This window comes from Neopsephotus bourkii, unplaced genomic scaffold (assembly GCF_033783945.1).
Source record: "Neopsephotus bourkii isolate Nb327-2 ecotype Australia unplaced genomic scaffold, CSIRO-AGI_Nbou_v1 NB_354, whole genome shotgun sequence".
NCBI lineage: Eukaryota > Metazoa > Chordata > Aves > Psittaciformes > Psittacidae > Neopsephotus > Neopsephotus bourkii.
Window position 1 is genome coordinate 2,113,169 of NW_026900860.1, and position 19,332 is coordinate 2,132,500.

Below are 19,332 nucleotides of genomic sequence, written 5' to 3' on the forward strand. Positions count from 1 at the left end.
TGAAGTTTGCGACCCGCCTTGGGGAGCAGCACCCGATGCTTAACGCGTGAAGGACGCGCACCCCGGGGCAGCAGCTCCCCGCGCTCCTCCTCTGTGAAAGCTTTCCCGCAGGGGGAAAACATCCCGCGTGGGGCACGGCGGGGAAGACTTTCCTAAAGTTTCTCTGTCTCCCCCTCCTTTCCTTTAAGCGGGGCGGCTTTTGTCCGCCACTGGGGGGGGGGAAGGAGAGGGGGGGAAGAGCGGGGGGTGCCCGTCGGGCCGCGTCCGTCTGTCCGCAGGTGCGCACTGTCCGCACCTTCCCGCGGGTGCGGGGCGGCGCTTCCCTCACCCCCCCCCCCCCTTCCCCACGTTATTCCCTGTTCTCTCTCCCCGCTCCTGCCAAGTTCTCCCCGTCCCCCCCGTCCGTCCCAAGGAGCATCCCGATTGGGCGCCGGGCCGGGCTCACGTCACTCCGAGCGTGACGTCTAGTCTTCCTGTTTCCTTCAGCTGTGTCTTAAAGTAAATCTTGTGGCGGTGCGGAGCGATCGCTCGGCTCGGACAGCCCCGGCCCCAGCCCAGCCCAGCCCTGCCCTGCCCCGCGACCCGCTGCCGCCGCTCCGCCGCTCCGCTGCCCGCGCTCTCCCCTCTTTCCCTCCCAATCCCTCCCCTCTTTCCCTCCTCCCTCTCTCTCTCTCTCTCTTTCCCAGTTTATCCCGCTCCTCATCCGCGGAGCTTGCGCGTGCGCCCGTCCGCGTGTCCGCGTGTGCGGGGCGCGCGCGGTGGTGTGCATGTGCGTTGTGCGGGTGTCCCCCCCCTCCCCGCGTTGCACCGGCAAACCCAAAACACAACCGACCGAGCAACCCCACGCAAACCCAGAGGCTGCAGCGTCGTCGCCTTTTGCACGGAGTAAGTACCCGCTGCCGCTCCGCGCCCCCTCCGTCCCTCCCGCTTCTTTCCCCTTTTCTTTTATTCCTTTTTAATCCTTGCACTGCTCTGAACGGCCGGGGGGGGGGTGACGGGGGAGGATGATCTCCCTAGCAAAATGCCCATCACCGTTACCCAACCTGCGCTTCTTTCTCCAAGGGGACAAAACTGCAGGGACTGTTCCCGCCGAGCAGCGCGGCCCCGGGCGGGGAGAGCGGCTGGGGGGGGCTCCTGAGCAGCGCGGAGCCGACCTCGGGCCCCAGAGCAAGTGTTAGGTGACCCCCCCCTTCCCTCGGCGCTGCCACCTTCCGCGGACTGGCCGTTCGTTCCTGCCGCGGGCGGGAGCGCAGGTTTGCGGGGACGGGAACCGCAGCGAGGATTTGGCTTCTTTTTGTTGTTCCGAGCTCTTTCCCCACCCCGTCCTCGCCGAAGTTCCCCGTCCCCTGCGCTGAACTCCCTCTCCGCTCCCCGGAGCCGCCTCTTTGTCTGGTTTATTATAGCCGCCTGGCTTTTTGTCTCTTCCAATTTGCTTGCCATTTGCATGTCGCTAGTTCTCCTGCTCTAACCCCGGCCGGGAAGGGCAGGGAGTTTTAATCCTCACTCTCCTTATCCTTGCAATTACTTTTTTCTTTTTTTTTTTCTTTTCCTTTTTTTTTTCGTTTCCAAGGGTGGGACGAGCTGCGAATTGTGGAAATGTATGGAAAATGGGATCAGAGGGGTAGGTAGCGAGCACAGGAGATCAAATGCAAGTCGCGGGATGAGAGCCTTGATCTGGGAAAAGATGAGGATTATTGCTACTTTCTCCTTGTTTGCCTGTTGTTTGTTTTATTATCGGGGAGGTGGGGGGGGAGCAATTAATTTTTCCGTGCCCTTTGATGCCGATATTCCTGCCTTTTCTCGATATTCTCTTTATCGGCCGAATGACCCGGCGCACTTTGCCATGTGTTTAAACGGAGTTAAAGCGCAGGAGGGGTCGGTGCTGGGGTCGCGGGGCCCTAGCGGAGGGGGCGCGGGTGCGCAGGGTTGGGATACAAGGCCTGGGACGGGGTTGCACGGGGGTCACCGAAAATGCGGGGCCCGACGGCAGCGGGCGGAGAAAGTTGCGCGGTTGCGCCGCGGGTGCGCCGGGCCGGGCAGGTGCGCGGGGCGGGCGCGGAGAGAGCTGGGTGGCGGTGCCCGGGGGAACGGGGCCGGCCGCGGGGAGAGCGTCGCTGGGTCGGTGTCTGCGGCGCGTCCGGAGCGTGTCCGCCTGCGGGAGTAACCCCCGCCCAGGGCATCAGCTTGGCGTCGGCCACCGGGTAGGAGATGCCGGTCACGGCTGGCGGGGGAAACGGCCGCAGCGTAAAGGTGCCCTTGGATGTCGGGCAAAAGTTGCCAGGGCGAGAGTTTGGAATCCCGCCGCTTTCCCACAGGTCCCGAACGCCGCGGCGGTCCTGGCTGCGCTGCGAGTGTCCCCTCAAAACCCTCCTGCGGCGTGGAGGGCACCTGGAAGCGCATCCGCGCATCCCTGGCCGTAGCTGGGTGGTGGAAAGGGCCGGTGCTGTCTAGCGCAGGGCACGGAAGCACGGCTGTGGCACCGCGAGGTGTGTAAGCTCAGGTTATCTGTCACTTCCATCATCTGCAGAGGTTTGGCAGCGCACAGGGTGAATTGTAGGGAGGCAGTTTCCTTACCCGTAGATTTTCACGGGGCTCATTCCCATTACATCTTCTTCTCGCAGCTTTTTAGTGAGTTGCCATCAATCACAGAAAGTTCACAACCACTGCAGCTCTTTTTGCGTTTATTTTAGCTGCTTTTTGTCCAGAGCTTACCTATAGCAGCGGTGTCAAATACTGTGAAATGTTTATTTCAAGGGTAGACAGGGTATCATGAGTTGAACTGCGATAAAAAGTAGAGCATTCCTACTTTTCCCTATGAAATTATTCTGTGAGGTGGCTGACATTCACTTGAGTGGCACTGTCAGTATATACAGTTCACTTCCCTGCCAGCTGAACTCTGAGGCCTCGCAGTTTGTGTGACTGGTTTATATGGCTTCTCCTTTTTATTATCTCTTGATAAATTAAGATATTCATAAGACTGGCCACATTCTGAAATTGGAGTTTAATTTGATTCAGGGCAGAATTGTAAATACCGCACTTTGTAGTCTCTAAGTAATGATTTATTCTGCCTCAAAGTGCAGCCTAACTGCTAAGGTAACTAATCCAAGAACTGGGATTTTAATGACACCATGCAGCATAGGAAGAAAACGTCTTGGAAAACTTGGGCTGACTTCGTACTAGGAATCTTGTGAATGTTTCAGTCTGGTCTCTGCACAGAGACCGTGTGAGTTATTTTCTTCGTGATCAGTGAAATAAGAAGGAGCAAACTGGCCTAAGAGGAGGAAAATGTTTTCAGTTTTCTACCTGGAGCAGCTTGCTTTCTTTTTCCCATTCAAAGAATCTGTGTCCTCGAGCACGGCTGCGTGATGGAGGGCCCTGCGTCTCCCCAAAATAAAGGCCTGAACTAATGAGATGCCGAATGCCTCCTGTTAGCAAGCTCTGTCAAATCCCCCTGCAGCCGATGGGAATCGCGGACGTTTGGCATGCTGAACACCTTGGTGGATTGGGCATCACCAGGTTCCTAAAGCAAGGGTCACTTTTTTTCTTTAAGGCTCTTTAAGCAGGTGGCATAATTTTGAAGTAAATCAGGCTCTAATTTTTACTTCTTCTTGTGGAGAAATCCTAATGAAGTAGTTGCTGCTGCACAAACAGTTGCTCATCATTTCTGCCTTGTTTCAATTTCTTTGATTAGACATCTCAGCTACAGGGGCCAGATAACCCTTTCTCCCAGGAAAACTTGTGTCAGAGCTGCACAGGAAGGTAGTGCTTTCTCATTAGTGGCTGACGTGATTTTAGCACCGAACAGATCTATGGTGAATAGTTGTCATCTGTTCTTCAAATCTGAGCTGTGGTTTTGTGCGTGGAATGCTGTTGACCGGAATAATTTTTACCCTATGCTTCCTGGTTAATTCTGGCAAAGCCATACCCCGTGTAGCGCTTGAGAGTGAAAGAGCTAAATATTTCTATTAGCAGAAGGGTGTTACATTTCTTGTATGGTATTGGCATAATAGGCTGACATGAAGCAGGCAGATGCTGGACCAAAGAAAGTACTCGGCTTGAGGAAAGATAGGACCAATTTCAGCTTTATAAAATGACACCTCCTTGAATTCATCTGTGAATATTCGTCAAGTTTAGCACTTTGCTGCTGTGTGTTTAATGGCCGTGTAGGTTAGGCTGGGGTCCTTCAGGGTGGCTGAAGAAGGTGGGCTTGAATTTACATCTCCTTTGCATCTCATAAGTGTATGAATTAATCCAGGAGAAAATTATTATCATCTTTGTAGATCGAGATGAGTGAACAAAATTGATCACAGAAATGGATTGATTTGTAATGAGTGCAGTGAAATACCTGACATGCTCCTTTCTACAGAGCATTCTGGCCGAAGGTTTGGTAACAGTGACTCTTGGTTACTTCGAAATTAATTTGTTTCCAGTTAAAATGTCAGTGCCTATCAAATGGATATGAAATAACGCCATGTCTGTAGCTGCTGTGCTGTTACAAGGTTATTCATAGCTACCTTGTAATCGTATCTCCTTAAACAAAAGGGTTGAAAGTAAATTTGTAAATAAATACTACTGCTATGTTTATGGATGGGCTTAGAGAGTGCCGAGGCCTTGGATATGATTTTTAACCATGTGGGCATGGAAGATGTTTGGTTTCTGAGAAAGCCGCATCGTGCGAGTTGAGGCTCAAGGTGTGGACAGTGAGTTTAGCATCAACTGCACTTGGCATGCGAGGAGTATCAAAGTGAGGTGTAAAGCAAATGTAACCTTCACAGATTTAAAACTCTGGAACTTTGAGAGAAACGGTGCTTCTGAAGATTTCTACATAGACCTTGACAGCCTAAGCTATGTATTTCTGGGTAGCTGTACAGAGATACTAGATGTATGAAATACAGTTTTGAGGCAATGTGCAGCCAAAGTACTGGTATTACGTAAAGGATACACACTTCCTAATTATTTATTTTTATACCCCCCAGGAGTTGCTTATTTAATCAGTTTTAATCTAATCAGTCTCGAAGTCTGCCTGTCATGGCTGGGATTCTGCATCCCGCTGTACATGCCATCCCACTTTCCTTGAGGTGTGAATTGGTTTTGGTCCTCTGAGACCGAAGTATTAACTCGCCATTCAATACCCATTCTGTTTTGTCAGGCTAAAGTAGAACTATTTCTCATATTTAAGCCTTAAAGCTGGCAGTCTGTAGGCTCAGGATAACACCAGGGCAAATGGAAGATATTGCTTAATACCCAGGTTAAGTGTACGATAACTCCAATGCCTTCAGCTTCCAGCGAGGGTAGGAGGGCGCATCCGTCTGGAGCACCTCATGCGGTGGCAGGAATTGGCTGGAGGGCAGCTGCTGGTAGAGGGGCTCAGGGAGAGGAAAATGGACACTGGGGAGGAAGGATGCGTGGCAATGACCTTCCAACCTGGCGCAGGACAGCCTACTTCCTGAGCTTCTGACTCAAGGGTACAGCAAGCCCTCCCCATGCGTGTCCTTGGTTGGGATTGGGCAAGAGAGAGGCAAACAGTGGTCAGGCACCTCACATTTGCTGGGAAATGTGCAAAACCTGAAACCTGACATGAGGCTTTCGGTGTGGGTCTGGGAACTTATTGGTGAATCTCAATCAAGCATAGCTTAACTACAGGAAAGGAAGGAAAAGTGTGTAGGTTTTTTGGTAGTGTTGGCATGTTGTTTTTTTTCCCTTTATTGTTTTTTCTTTTCCTTATTGGCAAGTCTTATCTTTCTCGAGAGCACTTCTAGAGTATCTTCCATGCAATAAGCAAGGGTGCTTTTGGTTATCTTGCAATTAGTTTATATCACTTTCAAATGCACACCACTAGACTGAGAGGTCAACCTTGACCCTGGTTTATTTTGTGCCTCACCTGCTGAAAAACCCCTGTGGTAGTCGCCCCTTTCCACCCCTTGAGGACTTGGCCATTTATCTGCAAAACCAATCCCTCTGAAATCCCAACTCCTCAGGTTTTTTTGTTTAGATGAAGACCTAATTGTAAAAGCTTGATCCTGCCCCCTGAAAAACTCAATCTGCATTAAGTGAGAGAAAGCAGGAAACGGTCTTTTGCAAGACATACTTCCAAGCAGGGCCTGATCCTACCACACCTAACATGACTTTGGTACCCTGGACCGCAGGGGAGTTGCTCGCAGGGTGGGATGCTGCCTGCTGTGCAGGTGGTAGGATTGGGCCCTTGCGACAGAACTCCTTGCTATTTTTGATTTTGATATTTATCTGGTTGTAAGGTAGCCAAACTTCACTTGCTTAATGTGCTTCTTGCTAAGGAGTGATCTCTGAAGACAGTGACCTGATAACAGTGTGAGGCTCTGGATTTCCCGTCTGAATTCACAACACTTTTTTGGTGGTGTTTTTGTGGGTTTTATCACTCTTTGCTTTCCTGTATGCAAGGAGCCAGTAATGTAAACAAACATCAGGTCCCTTGCATAACTGTCTCTGACACCAAATTCTTGTAGTACATCCACAATACGTGGGCAAAGGCTGCAGAATAAACGTAATGCTTCTAAATATTAAAAGCTTTTCTTTTTTTCCATCCTGGTTGCAAACTAAGCACTGACTCCTGTCTTGATTTTACAGATTATTTCATGCTGAAATTATGTCTATTTGCATGGATAGTCATTCTTTAAAACTAGCCACAGATGCAGTCCTAGGGAGCACGTAGATGTTTTTACAGGTGAACCGAAAGAGATGGGAGCAATTCCAAAAAGTCTGCATGCTGCCTTTGGCAATATACCCTGTTATTGTGAAGATTGTGCTCTGTTAAGCAAATGTAAAGTTTAATATTAGATAAGCGTTGCATGAAAAAGACTTTAATTCTCCTCAGTGTTAAATGCTAAGAAAGAGGAAAGTGTGTCTAGTGCTTTATGTGCGGTGCGAGTTTAGCATCACTAGTTAATGAGTCACAAATTATGTCAAGAGCCTTTTACAAAATGCAAGGAAGTGTGTTATCTTTTTATGCTGTGTTCCTGGGAAACAATGCGAATTCATATAAAGGGAAGGTATCTCCCTTTCTCACGCAGCTGATTGATGTTATTTCTTTCATCTTCCCATATTTTTTCTCATCTTTTCTGCATGTCACAGGAAATAAGATCCTGTGTATTCAAAAATGTTACATGTAAGGAGGGCTCTACTGGGCATTTGATAAACTGGTCTTGGGGATTTTTCTCCAAGCAGAGAGATGTGGCACTGAACATGCCTCTTTTCTGCTGTGCATAAAATTTAACATCATGTATTTTAGTATAGGAAATACAGAATCTTCAGCCTTTGGTAGCTTGGAGAATGGAAGTGAAGACAAGGGAAGGAATGTATGGGGAATTCAAACCACTGTCGTGCCTAGTCAGTGGTACAGACAAGGCTCTGTTAACGAACTGCATTTTGGCCTTTATTTGATCACATCTCTGTAAATATTATAATCCCAACCATAAAACATTTTAATGCATTTTTGCATTGCTGAATAAATGTTTCCCTAATGCTTTAATAGAGGCCCTCCCCCCCCCCCCCCCAGTGTAAACCTAAACGCTTCTGTGATTTCTTTGCCTTTCACATACACCTATACTATCCTACCTACAATTATGTGCAAGTTGATATTTTGACCTTTGGATGCTTATTTAACGGTTTTATCTCTCTTTAAAAAGCAGAGCTACAATTATGATTTTCACATCGCAATTGATTTTTTTTTAATCCAAATTTTATACAATTTCTTGTTTTAACAATAAATCTTAACCAAGGAGTACTTTCATCTTCTTTTGTAACATGTATCTCAATGCCCTAAATTTAATCAATTGGTTGTCAGAGGCTGTGTTCTTCTAATCTACTCTTTCTTCTGAAGATAAACAGTATCATTTTAGGCATTTGTGCAAGAGAATCATATTACTGGTGCTTAAGCAGTTTTTGCTTTTTTAAATCTTAATCCATCTTAAACCAGTGGAGCAGAAATATTTAAAAATGTTTCATTTCAAGCAGAGTGCATAATAAATTGCAATAATTGTAATGTGCCATAAATCCCAGAGCCTATGCATTTTGCATTTTATTCAGGATTGAGGTCAGGAAATTTGGAGAAATTTAAAGAAAATGATTCATCAGTCCTTTTGTTCTGTTGGCCAGGGTCCCAGGATTCTTGAGCTGAGCCCAGCTGACAAGCTTTTGAAGATGGCACAATAACAGTCCAGTGATGCCTGACCATGACAGCACAGCCCTCTTAAGCAGGCAAACCAAGAGAAGAAGAGTTGACATTGGAGTGAAAAGGACGGTAGGGACAGCATCTGCATTTTTTGCAAAGGCAAGAGCAACGTTTTTTAGTGCCATGAATCCCCAAGGTTCAGAGCAGGATGTCGAGTATTCAGTGGTGCAGCATGCAGATGGGGAAAAGTCAAATGTACTCCGCAAGCTGCTGAAGAGGGCGAACTCGTATGAAGATGCCATGATGCCTTTTCCAGGAGCAACCATAATTTCCCAGCTGTTGAAAAATAACATGAACAAAAATGGTGGCACGGAGCCCAGTTTCCAAGCCAGCGGTCTCTCTAGTACAGGCTCAGAAGTACATCAGGAGGATGTATGCAGCAACTCTTCAAGAGACAGCCCCCAAGAGTGTCTTTCCCCTTTTGGCAGGCCGACTATGAGCCAGTTTGATGTGGATCGGTTATGCGATGAGCACCTGAGAGCTAAACGCGCCCGGGTTGAGAATATAATTCGGGGTATGAGCCATTCCCCCAGCGTGGCATTAAGGGGCAATGAAAACGAAAGAGAAATAGCTCCGCAGTCCGTGAGCCCCCGAGAAAGTTACAGAGAAAACAAGCGCAAGCAGAAGCTGCCGCAGCAGCAGCAGCAGAGTTTCCAGCAGCTGGTTTCGGCGAGGAAAGAGCAGAAGCGAGAGGAGCGCAGACAGCTGAAGCAGCAGCTGGAGGACATGCAGAAGCAGCTGCGCCAGCTGCAGGAGAAGTTCTACCAGATCTACGACAGCACTGACTCTGAAAATGATGAAGATGGCAACCTGTCTGAAGACAGCATGCGCTCCGAAACCATGGACGCCAGGGCGGGCGACTCCGTCGGCAGGTCAGACAATGAGATGTGTGAGCTGGACCCAGGGCAGTTCATCGACCGGGCACGGGCCCTCATCCGCGAGCAGGAGGTAGCGGAGAACAAGCCAAAAAGAGAAGGTCCCAAGGAGAAGGAGCAAGGGCCGAACGCCTTCCACCCCGAAGGCAAACACTTGGCCGAGACACTGAAGCAGGAGTTGAACACCGCCATGTCGCAGGTTGTGGACACGGTGGTCAAAGTTTTCTCCTCCAAGCCCTCCCGCCAGCTTCCTCAGGTCTTCCCACCCCTCCAGATCCCACAGGCGAGGTTCGCCGTTAACGGGGAGAACCACAACTTCCACACGGCCAACCAGCGCCTGCAGTGCTTTGGGGACGTCATCATTCCCAACCCCCTCGACACCTTCGGCAGCGTCCCCATGCCCGGCGCCACCGACCAAACCGAGGCGCTGCCCCTTGTCGTCCGCAAGAACTCCTCTGACCAAGCGGCCTCGGCCCCGCCGGCGGGCGGCCATCACGCCTCGCTGCATCAATCCCCGCTCTCGGCCACCGCTGGCTTCTCCACCTCCTCCTTCCGACACCCCTTCCCGCTGCCCCTCATGGCCTACCCCTTCCAGAGCCCCCTGGGCGCGCCGTCGGCCTCCTTCCCAGGGAAAGACCGCTCCTCCCCTGAGTCCCTTGACCTGACACGTGAGACCACCAGCCTGAGGACCAAGATGTCGTCGCACCACATGAACCACCACCCTTGCTCGCCGGCACACCCCCCCAGCGCCGCCGAGGGTCTCTCCTTGTCCCTCATCAAGTCAGAGTGCGGCGACCTGCAAGACATGTCCGAAATCTCACCCTACTCGGGAAGTGCAATATCCTTTTTGAAAGGCGAGGCCATATCCTGGCAGTGGCTTGGTGGGAAAGGATGAGGGGCCATGCCCGGGCCCACCTGGGGGCTTGGTGAGGCCAAAGAAAATGCTGGAGGCCCAGGTAGAGATAACAGGAAAGGCTTCTATAGGTGTGTCGCCAACAAAAGACAGGCTAGGGATAATGTGAGTCCTCTCCAAAAGGAAACAGGAGAACTGGCTACCCTGGATTTGGAGGAGGTTCAGGTTGTCTGTTCAGCCTGGAGAAGAGAAGCTGCGTGGAGATCTCACAGCAGCTTCCAGTGTCTGAAGGGGGCTACAAGGATGCTGGAGAGGGACTCTTCATCAGGGACTGCAGCGATAGGACAAGAGGTGATGGGTTCAAACTGAAACAGGGCAAGCTCAGGTTAGATCTAAGGTAGAAGCCCTTCTCTGTGAGGGTGCTGAGGCGCTGGCACAGGGTGTCCAGAGAAGCTGTGGCTGCCCCATCCCTGGCTGTGTTCAAGGCCAGGTTGGACAGAGCCTTGGGTGAGGTGTCCCTGCCCATGGCAGGGGGTTGGAACTGGATGATCTTAAGGTCCTTTCCAGCCAAACCGTTCTATGATTCTGTGTGTTGCCTGATGATGCTCCTTTAGCAGTGGTGTTCACATAAGAAAGCCATGGTCCCTCTCTTAGCCTTTTGAACCGCCCTTGGTCAGGAAACAGCCAAGCCCACTGTACAGATGCCAGTGGGTTTCCCTGGGCTGGGGAGGTGACCGAGGGGCATTGACCAGAAACCATTCAAGCCATGGCCACCTTCTTTCCCTCCCCTGCCAGGCCAACGTGTGACCCATATTAATGGTGTTATGGCTGGGGCTCGCAGAGAGCCATGGTTCAGTTGTTGGTGAGCCTTCAGCTTCCAAGTGTGTAAGGGAAATGAAGCATAAAAGACACAGGTACTGGTATATTCAGCCTGCATCAAGTTCTTTCCCCCACCCAGAGGTCTGTTCCTCAGCCCTTGTGCAGCTGCCTGCTATGCATGATTAACCTCTGCTCAGCCATACACTGAAATCTTTTGTCCTAACGTACACAAAGCAAATTATTTTGGAAAGCTAGAGAGAACAATTAAATATAAAAACTTCAGCTGTATTAAAGTTACAGGACACTTCCCCTGCTTGAAAAAGAAAAACCAGATGAGAATAAAAGCTTGCTTTTTAGCTCAATAGCAGGCTTTAGTTAGGGGGGAAAGAAAATCCACCTCTGCCTTTATTTAGGCACATGCAGACATAGTAATGATTTTTTTTTGTTGTTGTTTTTGGGTTTTTTTTTTCATTTTTTCCCTGGAAAATGGTACTAGTTTTTAGGGTTTTTTTTTCTTTTTTAGCAGTAACACCTCCCACTCCTTCCATCTTTCCCCCTAATGTGCTTTTTGGTCAAAAGATCTTTTTTTTTCCAAACACAGTCATATTAAAAATGAATAAAAACTCCATGTCTGCCTGATGGTAAAAGTGAGGATTTGCATGAAGGTTAGATGGACATTTTTTCCCAACTCCGGGACCCCAGCAGAAGGCAACAGCACAAACACAGAGCCTTAGATGCAGCTGATTTTGTTCCCAAGTTGATGAAAGTAATTGCGGCTGAATAACTCTGCTCGTCCCTGAGTAATGGTAGTGATGGTGAGGACCTTGTATCCTTTCCAGTGGTATCCTGTGAATACAGAATACCCATCACTGGGTATCTTCTAGGTGATGAATAACTGGTGGTGGCTGTAGATTAATTTAACCGCATTTTCTGTAGGCATGCTAAATCCTCAGGTGCTGGCAGGGCTCGAGACCTGCTGGGTACCTGTACATCACAGCCTTCCGATGGCAGTGGGCACCACTGGGACAAAGGAAGGTACTGCAGGTCCAGAGCTCACCACCACCACCAGTCTTTGATCTAGCTTAGGTCAAGTCTGAGTCAAGAACTGCTGTTGTCTGACCTTTATTAATAGACCCATTTCTACAGGGAGAAGTATTCCTAGTTTGGAAGCACCTTCCTTAGCTATTGGTGTTTTTGAGAGGCAGTTGAGAGTGGACACGATGCTTGAAGGACCTCTTTCCCGAAAGAGGATCTCTGCTGTGTTGGTAGCAGGGACATCTCCTTGCCATATATGTTGTATGTCGTAACAGAGTTGGTCTAAATCCAGCATCAGTCCCAGTTACTGCCAGTTAGTTTTGGAATTCCAAACTGAAAATCTCTCCTGCATATTGACACGCAAGTAGTGATGCTCAGAAAGCAGCGCTGAGGTCAGGAGTGGGAGCCAAGGGCAAGACTCAGGCCAGGGCAGTTAAGTAACTTGTACCAAGGAATACAGTGGCTTACTAATTGTGTGTAAAAGTAATTCTTCCATCCTGGGAGAGGGGTGGGCAGAGGTGGAAAACACCAAGTGTGGGAACTAGGAGTCCTAGGGCTCCACTTGGTCTTCTCCACCTGTGGAGCATCTCTCCCTCGCTCCTGCCATTTCTCCCCCTGTCTCCTGCTTGTTCGCACTGGTGGTCACTAATGGACCTTGTTGTTTCTGCTGAAACAAGGGTGTGAGAGTCCCCTGCTGCTCCAAGACTCAGATGGGAAACTTGGGGTGCTAGAGTGCTAGATTCCCTTCCTCCCTGCTCGCCCTGCTTCTTCCCCTGCCATTGGGAAAGCGCTCTGACCTTCCCACCTAGACACTATTGCAGGCTGCAGTTTGACCTGGGTTTAGATACAAGACCTGTTGGGACAAACAGATTTATTAAATAGGGCTTCTACACAACGTATACAGCTCAGCTGTGGGAATGGATGTTTTTCCCTAGCAGCAGCTTGTTTGTCCAGGTAGTTTGCAGTTTCCAGGGAAAGGCACAATATGGAGCTTGGTGTGTTTGTGGTCGATTCTGTTGAGACGCTTTTATTTTACGTGCTTGAATGTGCACATACAGGGAATATATTTCTTGAGAGAAGCAGATCTTTCTTCCCTGCAGAAAGCAACATCTGTTTTCCTGGACAGTGTGGCCAGGATGAGAACATAAGACTAGCACATACAGCCAAGTTCAGGTTTTAGTAGTAAGCTAAAGCCTTGAACTAGCCTGCATTTTGGGGGGTTCTTTTTGTTTTGTTCTGTTTTGTTTTTAACCAAGGCCTGTAAAATGTATCAGATGGTTCTTTGCTGAATTGCAGAAGGAAATGGTTAATGTTTGCATATGTTGCTGAGCAAGATAAGATGCACCTGCAGCAGAAATTCCCATCTTGGTCATGAATGCAGGCTGTATCTTTGCAAACTAATCTGTTTAATCAAATATTAAGTTTTATTCAAATCGCAAAAGAAACAGGCAGCGAATTGTTTTGCTGCATGCTCTTCCTTTGTCATGCATCCTCTTTGCATCCCAAGAAAAATAGCCTTGTTCAGTCCCAGAACATTTGCATGGATCAAAAGTGAGGCACAACAGTAGTTTGTGTGCTGCTGAGACATCCGTAAAGGTGAAGAAGCTTTGCGTGCTCTCCCTGGCAGGAGGGCCTCAAAACACGAGTGAAACTTTCTGCAGGTTTATTTCTTTAGCCCAAGAATTCCAATCCAACTGGAAGAAGTTTCACAGCCCCCATATGTGGAAGCTATAAGTAGGGAATTACAGCAGTGTGAAATGAGGAGTTACTGTGTCTGACTAGAAAATTCAACTCATTAGACTTTAAAAAACGAGTGATTGCACAGCACGGGTGACTCTGTGCTGTTGATAAAGCCTGGGCAATGAACAAATACTTTCCAGCCAGCCCATTCTTTAGAGGGTCTTGAAGATGCTGCTCTGAGTTACAGCTATTTGGAGCTTTGCTGATGAAAAGCACTTGGGGTGTAACTTAAGGAGCAGCTTGACTTTGCTAGCGCAGATTTTTTACCTGATACAGCCCATTCTTGCCTCTTTTCCTTCAGCTCAATACATGTGTAGGCTAGAAAAGCCTGTTACAGCTTTTGTGGGAGCACAGGCTGACAGGACAAGAAGTGAAAGATGTTTTTGCAGAAGAGGAGCGTTACCTGGGAGGATTGAAGTGCAAATGAGTCCAGTGCTGCACAATGCCACCTGTGTGCCTCTCCAGTTAAAACACACAAGTGCGTGTTGTGTGTTCCATTCCCAGTCTTGCACTTCCCGTTTCCGAGCATTGTGCCTTTTTGCTGCTGGTGCTGCTGGTGAGGTGAGGCTGCGCTGTGTGTGTAAACGCACAGTGCTGAGGCTCTCAGGTTGTTTGAACACTGCTTTAGGTTCAGCTGCAGTACACAGTTCCTCTGATCTTTTCTGTTCCTGAGCAGATGTCTTTCATTAATTTATGGATTTATCATCTTTCTTTCTCTCTTTTTTCCCCCCCTTTCCTTTTTTTTTTTTTTTTTTTTACACCTGGCAGCTGGCTCAAGTTTCAGCAGTTATTGTCTATTTTGTATTACCCATAGAATTGAATGTCATCTGTCTTTACAAAGCTATAGCTAAGAGAATTGAGGCAAGCCACACGAGCTGCTGGGACGGAGCTTGTTTGCGTTCCATTCGGCACCCCTCCTCCTCCTCCTCCTCCCTTTACCTCCTTAATATTTATTTGTGCTCGTTTTCTTTCCTGGCCTTGAATGGGGCTTAGCTCGTGTTCGGTACAGCTGTATGTTTACTGAATCTATTTCATCATGAGTCATTGTGCGTGTGTAAGTATCCTGGAAACAGCTAGTGCTTTCTTGGAAGAACAGTTGCTTTTCAGCCCAAGCACTTAAAAAGGAAATTAAGCAATTGGTCAGTTCAGGTTTTATTTTCTGAAATAGCAACGGGTTATCTAATTCTTAGCTTTTAAGTCCGTCATTAACTATTTTGGGCTAGATTATTACAGATCCTATCTTTTATCACAGTAAAGCGTTAACCTTAGGATCAAGATATGCAGATTTGTGGCATATTTGAGATCGCTTTAAGGCTGCCCGGTTCTTAAGAACGAGTATAAATTTAATAATAATAAAAAAGGATTTTTGGGAATTTGATTCTCAGAGCATCTTTTAATACATGCTTCATTCAATGTCAATATCCTCTGGCATTAGAGCAAAAAATACTTACAAATTCTAAATGCAGAAGGAATCCAAATGCTTAGAAAACTGTCTAATATGCTTAAATCCAGCAAATAGGAGGGCTTTTGGGGGAAGTTTAAGTCCATCTTTGAGCTCTCATTGAAAGAGTATACGCCAACCCCAGCAGTAACATGTTGTCAGCGTCAGAGGAATTGCAAATTAAGGAGATTTAGGATTATTTTTTCCCCCTTTCTTTTTCTTTTAGTTATTGGAGTTCCCCTTTGGACCCCCACTTTCCTGAAGGGACCACCTAACAAAATGGATTTCTGGTGTAGAAGTTTTGATTTGTCTAAAACTCTTATCACTAAGCAATAGGTGACAGCTTGCTACTATTATTTCACTTACGCATTTTGACAGATGGCACTGCAGAGTGTAATGCTCTTTTAGACTTCTCTATCAGTCTAATGGAGGTAACTGGAGGTTCTTTCAACTCTTCTCTTGGCACAAGAAGTATGTCAGTCATAAATTATCTTCTTTGTAATCATTAAGCATCTAAAACAGAATGCAAGTTCAGCTGAGCCGTTTTCCGTGTTCTTCCAGATACTAAGAGTTCTTTTGAGAGAATATTGTCAATGCTTTTTTTTTTTGTTTGGTTGGTTTTGAAACACTGCTTTTTCCAGCCAAAGAAGAACCTTGTAACTGAAATAAAAGGAGAAGGTTTCAATAGATTTCAGGAATTAGAGAAAAAGGAATTCTGCTGAAAAAGCCTCGCTAATCAGTAGCCTGCTGATAAAAATGAGTCTGGGTTTCCCATCCCGAGGCCTGGAATGAGATGTTCTGTGCTGTAAGGTGGAAGAGGCACCTTGGCCGCAGAGCATCTGTCAACTTGGTTGACCTTCCCCCGCCATAAGGTGTGAACCAAGGGAAATTTTCAGCCATTGTGTTTAGGAGAAACAGTCCTTAGAGAAGCTTCTGGGAAGAACCCTTAATTGACCTTGTGGGGGCCACATTGATTTTCTCCACGTGCATCTTCATTTCTGATAAATTATAAAGCCATTAATTTGCTGAGGAAATGGCAGGGCCAGCCTGCGGCACAGATGTGACCAGAGCCATTCCTAGCACGCAGTTCACAAAAGAGAGCCAAGAAGCTGGGAGAAAAATCAGCAAGCCGAGATTGTTATGGTTAGCTTCACATTCCCTTGGGAACTCTTGGAGTTGCTTCTGTTTACAGATCTAAAAGGTAATGATGTTTCCAGGATAAATAGGCTGCCTTATAGGGTAAGTGGCCATGTATTGATCTGCTAGCCCGCATTTATCGATTGGTTAGCCCCAAATACAGCTTCCTTCTCAGAGGAGTTAACTGTGTAAATCAGGAGGCGACAAGTTTGGGGGGGGGGCGGGGATTGAACAGCAGAGGGGCTCTGCCTCTTGCAGATCTTGCTTTGATTTGCAAGGCAGCCACTGAAGCAAAGCAGCAGCTTTGGAGAGAGTTCCTCAAGATGTTAGAATTTATCAACGCGTGTGAATCAGGTGAGATGTACCGCCTGTGAAAAACAGTGCTCAGCATGAGAAAAGCACCTCTGATTGCCTTCCATGCTGTAGGTTGGGTTTGTGTCAGCGGCACGACACTGAGAGTAAAAGAAACTAGCTGGGATTGCAAAGGGAGAGGGAGGAAAAGCTGCCCATAAGTTTTGTGCGGCACATGCTTCGTGCATTTGTTTCCTTAGCAACAAGTGAACATACATATGGTACACAAGCCGTAAACTTGCAAGGTTCCCAAGACCCAGCACCAGAACTGATAAGAAACACAGGGTTTGAGTTCGCTGCCTCACACCCCTCATTTAGCTGTTTTACAGAAAAGGACAGGGCAGCAATTGAAATGTTAACATTTTCTCCTGTAGTCTGGGGAGCTGTGGCGTGTTGACGGGGGCCCTTTGCTGGCTGTGTGCATTCAGAAACAGCTTTCTCAAGAAAAGCATTTTCCTTTACTAATTCAATCCTACATGCAGGAAGGCTTATCACCGAATCACTTGAAAAAGGCCAAGCTCATGTTCTTTTACACCCGGTACCCAAGTTCCAATATGCTGAAAACCTACTTCTCAGACGTAAAGGTAAGAAAATCTATCTCCTCCCCCCCCTGCTCCCACTTCCCCTCCTTACTGCATGTTATATTTGCTCATGAAATGGTATCATGTTATTATAATGGAGATTAAGAATATTTCCGGGTACTCAAAGGTTACAGCTGACTTTATTCACTTGTTCTTCTTGTTGAGGTGTACCCTGTTTGTGCCTAGATAAGGATGTTTTAAAATTAAACCTAAAGAAAGAACTGAACTTTTAGAGCAAAAGAATAATTGTGACAGTAAATTAAACAGTTTTCATTATACATATCCTATTAAAAAGGGAGATTTTTTTTGTGGTGGTAGAAATGTACTTCCAAGAACATTTTGGAGCAGTTCTCAAGTGTTCCCTTATTGTTTCATTTCGGTTGGTTTCCTCATATTTGTGCTTGCATAAGCAGAGTGTAAAATCCCTTTCTTTCTGTCAAAAAGAAACAGTACATTGAAATTCTCCGTGCAGAAGCTGCTTAAAAACAAAAGTGATGATTGTCTCTTATTTACAACTTAATTTGTTGTTGATGCAGAGTACACTGAGCATAAGGAGGATGAATAAAGTGACAGATTCAGGCCACATTATTCAAATGAGGATATGAAAGCTGTCGACATACAGCTGCATCCTCCCTCATTCTACAGAATATTAGGACCTCCTGATTTTTTTTCTAAAAGTAATTGTTCCTTCACATCAACTTGATTTTGTGTTAATCATCTAAGGTTTTTTCTTTAAAAAACAGAGATTGGGTTTTAATGATTATAATGGCATACATGTTGTCATTATCTAAGTAACTTTATAAACATTACATTAGCTTAAATTAGTTTGTTACATTCCTACCCCCCCTCCAACCAAATTACAGAAATCCTGCTTTTAATCACTTTCGTGTTATGGGGGTTTTTCAGTCTTAGTGGAAGATTATCCCACAGGTTTGTGAACTTGGCCCAGTTTCTGCTGATCAGTTCCCTTTGGTCAAGTTTCTTGGCAGTTTTTCCCTTTATTTTTGCCATTTCACGTCGCATGTGCTCGCAACCCCAGTGCCCCTCACAGCCGTGCCCTTGGAGGTTCCTCTTACTCAATGCCGTGCGCTGAGTGGATGGTGACAACAGTTATGGAAAGGGGGTGAGGAGTGGGGGGAAGCAATACAGGCACTTCCTAGGCTAAATGTCCGGTCAAGAGTCGTTAAACACACACAGAAAAGCTGCAAATGGTGCAGCAGGCCAAGTGGAGGGTTTGCTCTCCGAGTGGATCCACCTGGAGTGGAAGAATCGGACCTCCGATGAGCTGCCGCAGGCAGATGTGGTGCTGGCAGTGCTGCTCCAGAGGCTTTTGCTCTGGGGCTGCCCCATGCCTTTACCCCTATGTGTTCTCAAGGTACACCGAGGTGGGGATGGCTTTTGTCCCTGGCATTGCTGCTTTTTCCTCTCTTTTATAGAAGATCTGTACTTTGCGTGTTTGCATGCACACGGTGACTTTGCCTCTTGACAAAGTTGTGTAATATGCAGAAATTCGCTTTTCTGCCACCTTACATTTCTACAGCACTAGGGGAAACCCAGTGTGGGGTCATTTACAAGGTGTGGGAGGGGGTCATTTACCCAAAAGTGAATGCAGCCCTCTCCCTGGGGGCACACGACAGCCACACAGGGTCAGCAGCAGCACAGAACCAGGGGTGTAAATATTAGGTACATTCATCTTGTCTTGGGTTTTTCCATACCTTTAAATGCTTCAGAGTGCTTAGCATGTGATTGCAGTTCCTCAGGCCAAAGGATGCTGCCCTTTCTGCCCACGTGCAGTCGCATTAGCCTCACCACTCCTAGTTGGGAAAGCAAAAGGACATAATTTTGATTAAATGGAGCCAACACATCCTTGTGGTTTAAGCAGGTGTCCCCTACCAGCACCGATGGGGACTGCTGCTTGCCACTGCAACGCTCTCATCCATGAGCTAGGGACACATATGTAAATAGGTACCCTAATGAGACCTTTCCAATGGCTGCGCTGGCCAAATGTTTAGTTTTGAGGATCGTGGATGTATTAATAAAGATGTATGAGTAACACGGAATACTTGAAGCATTTAAGTTGTATTTAATTTCATTACTAATTGCCCTTAAAAAATGAAAAGAAACTGTATTAGTGCGATGGTTTATTTCAGAAATTTAAATAGGAGAATAAAGCTTGGGAACAATTTGAATATCAGGGCCAGGCCCTCAGGGAAAGTAAATATGTGTAGCTGTGTTGAAACCAAGGAAGCTGTGCTGATTTACACCTATTAAAAATGAGTGCTTTTCTTCCTTCC

General features: G+C 47.1%; 1 protein-coding gene across 2 annotated transcripts in view; it reads left to right on the plus strand.

Annotated features, from left to right (window-relative positions):
- Positions 1-523: 523 nt before the first annotated feature.
- Positions 524-19,332, plus strand: part of PROX1 (prospero homeobox 1) — a 49,324-nt gene continuing 30,515 nt past the window's right edge. The window contains exons 1-3 of one of the 2 annotated variants that reach the window (XM_061348394.1): positions 524-885; positions 8,131-9,921; positions 16,930-17,041. In XM_061348394.1, the coding sequence (XP_061204378.1) occupies positions 8,198-9,921; positions 16,930-17,041 (1,836 nt within the window). In that variant the 5' untranslated portion in view covers positions 524-885; positions 8,131-8,197. Of the gene's footprint in view, positions 886-1,570; positions 1,622-8,130; positions 11,077-16,929; positions 17,042-19,332 lie in introns of those variants that run through there. The other variant, XM_061348393.1, reaches the window with a different exon arrangement.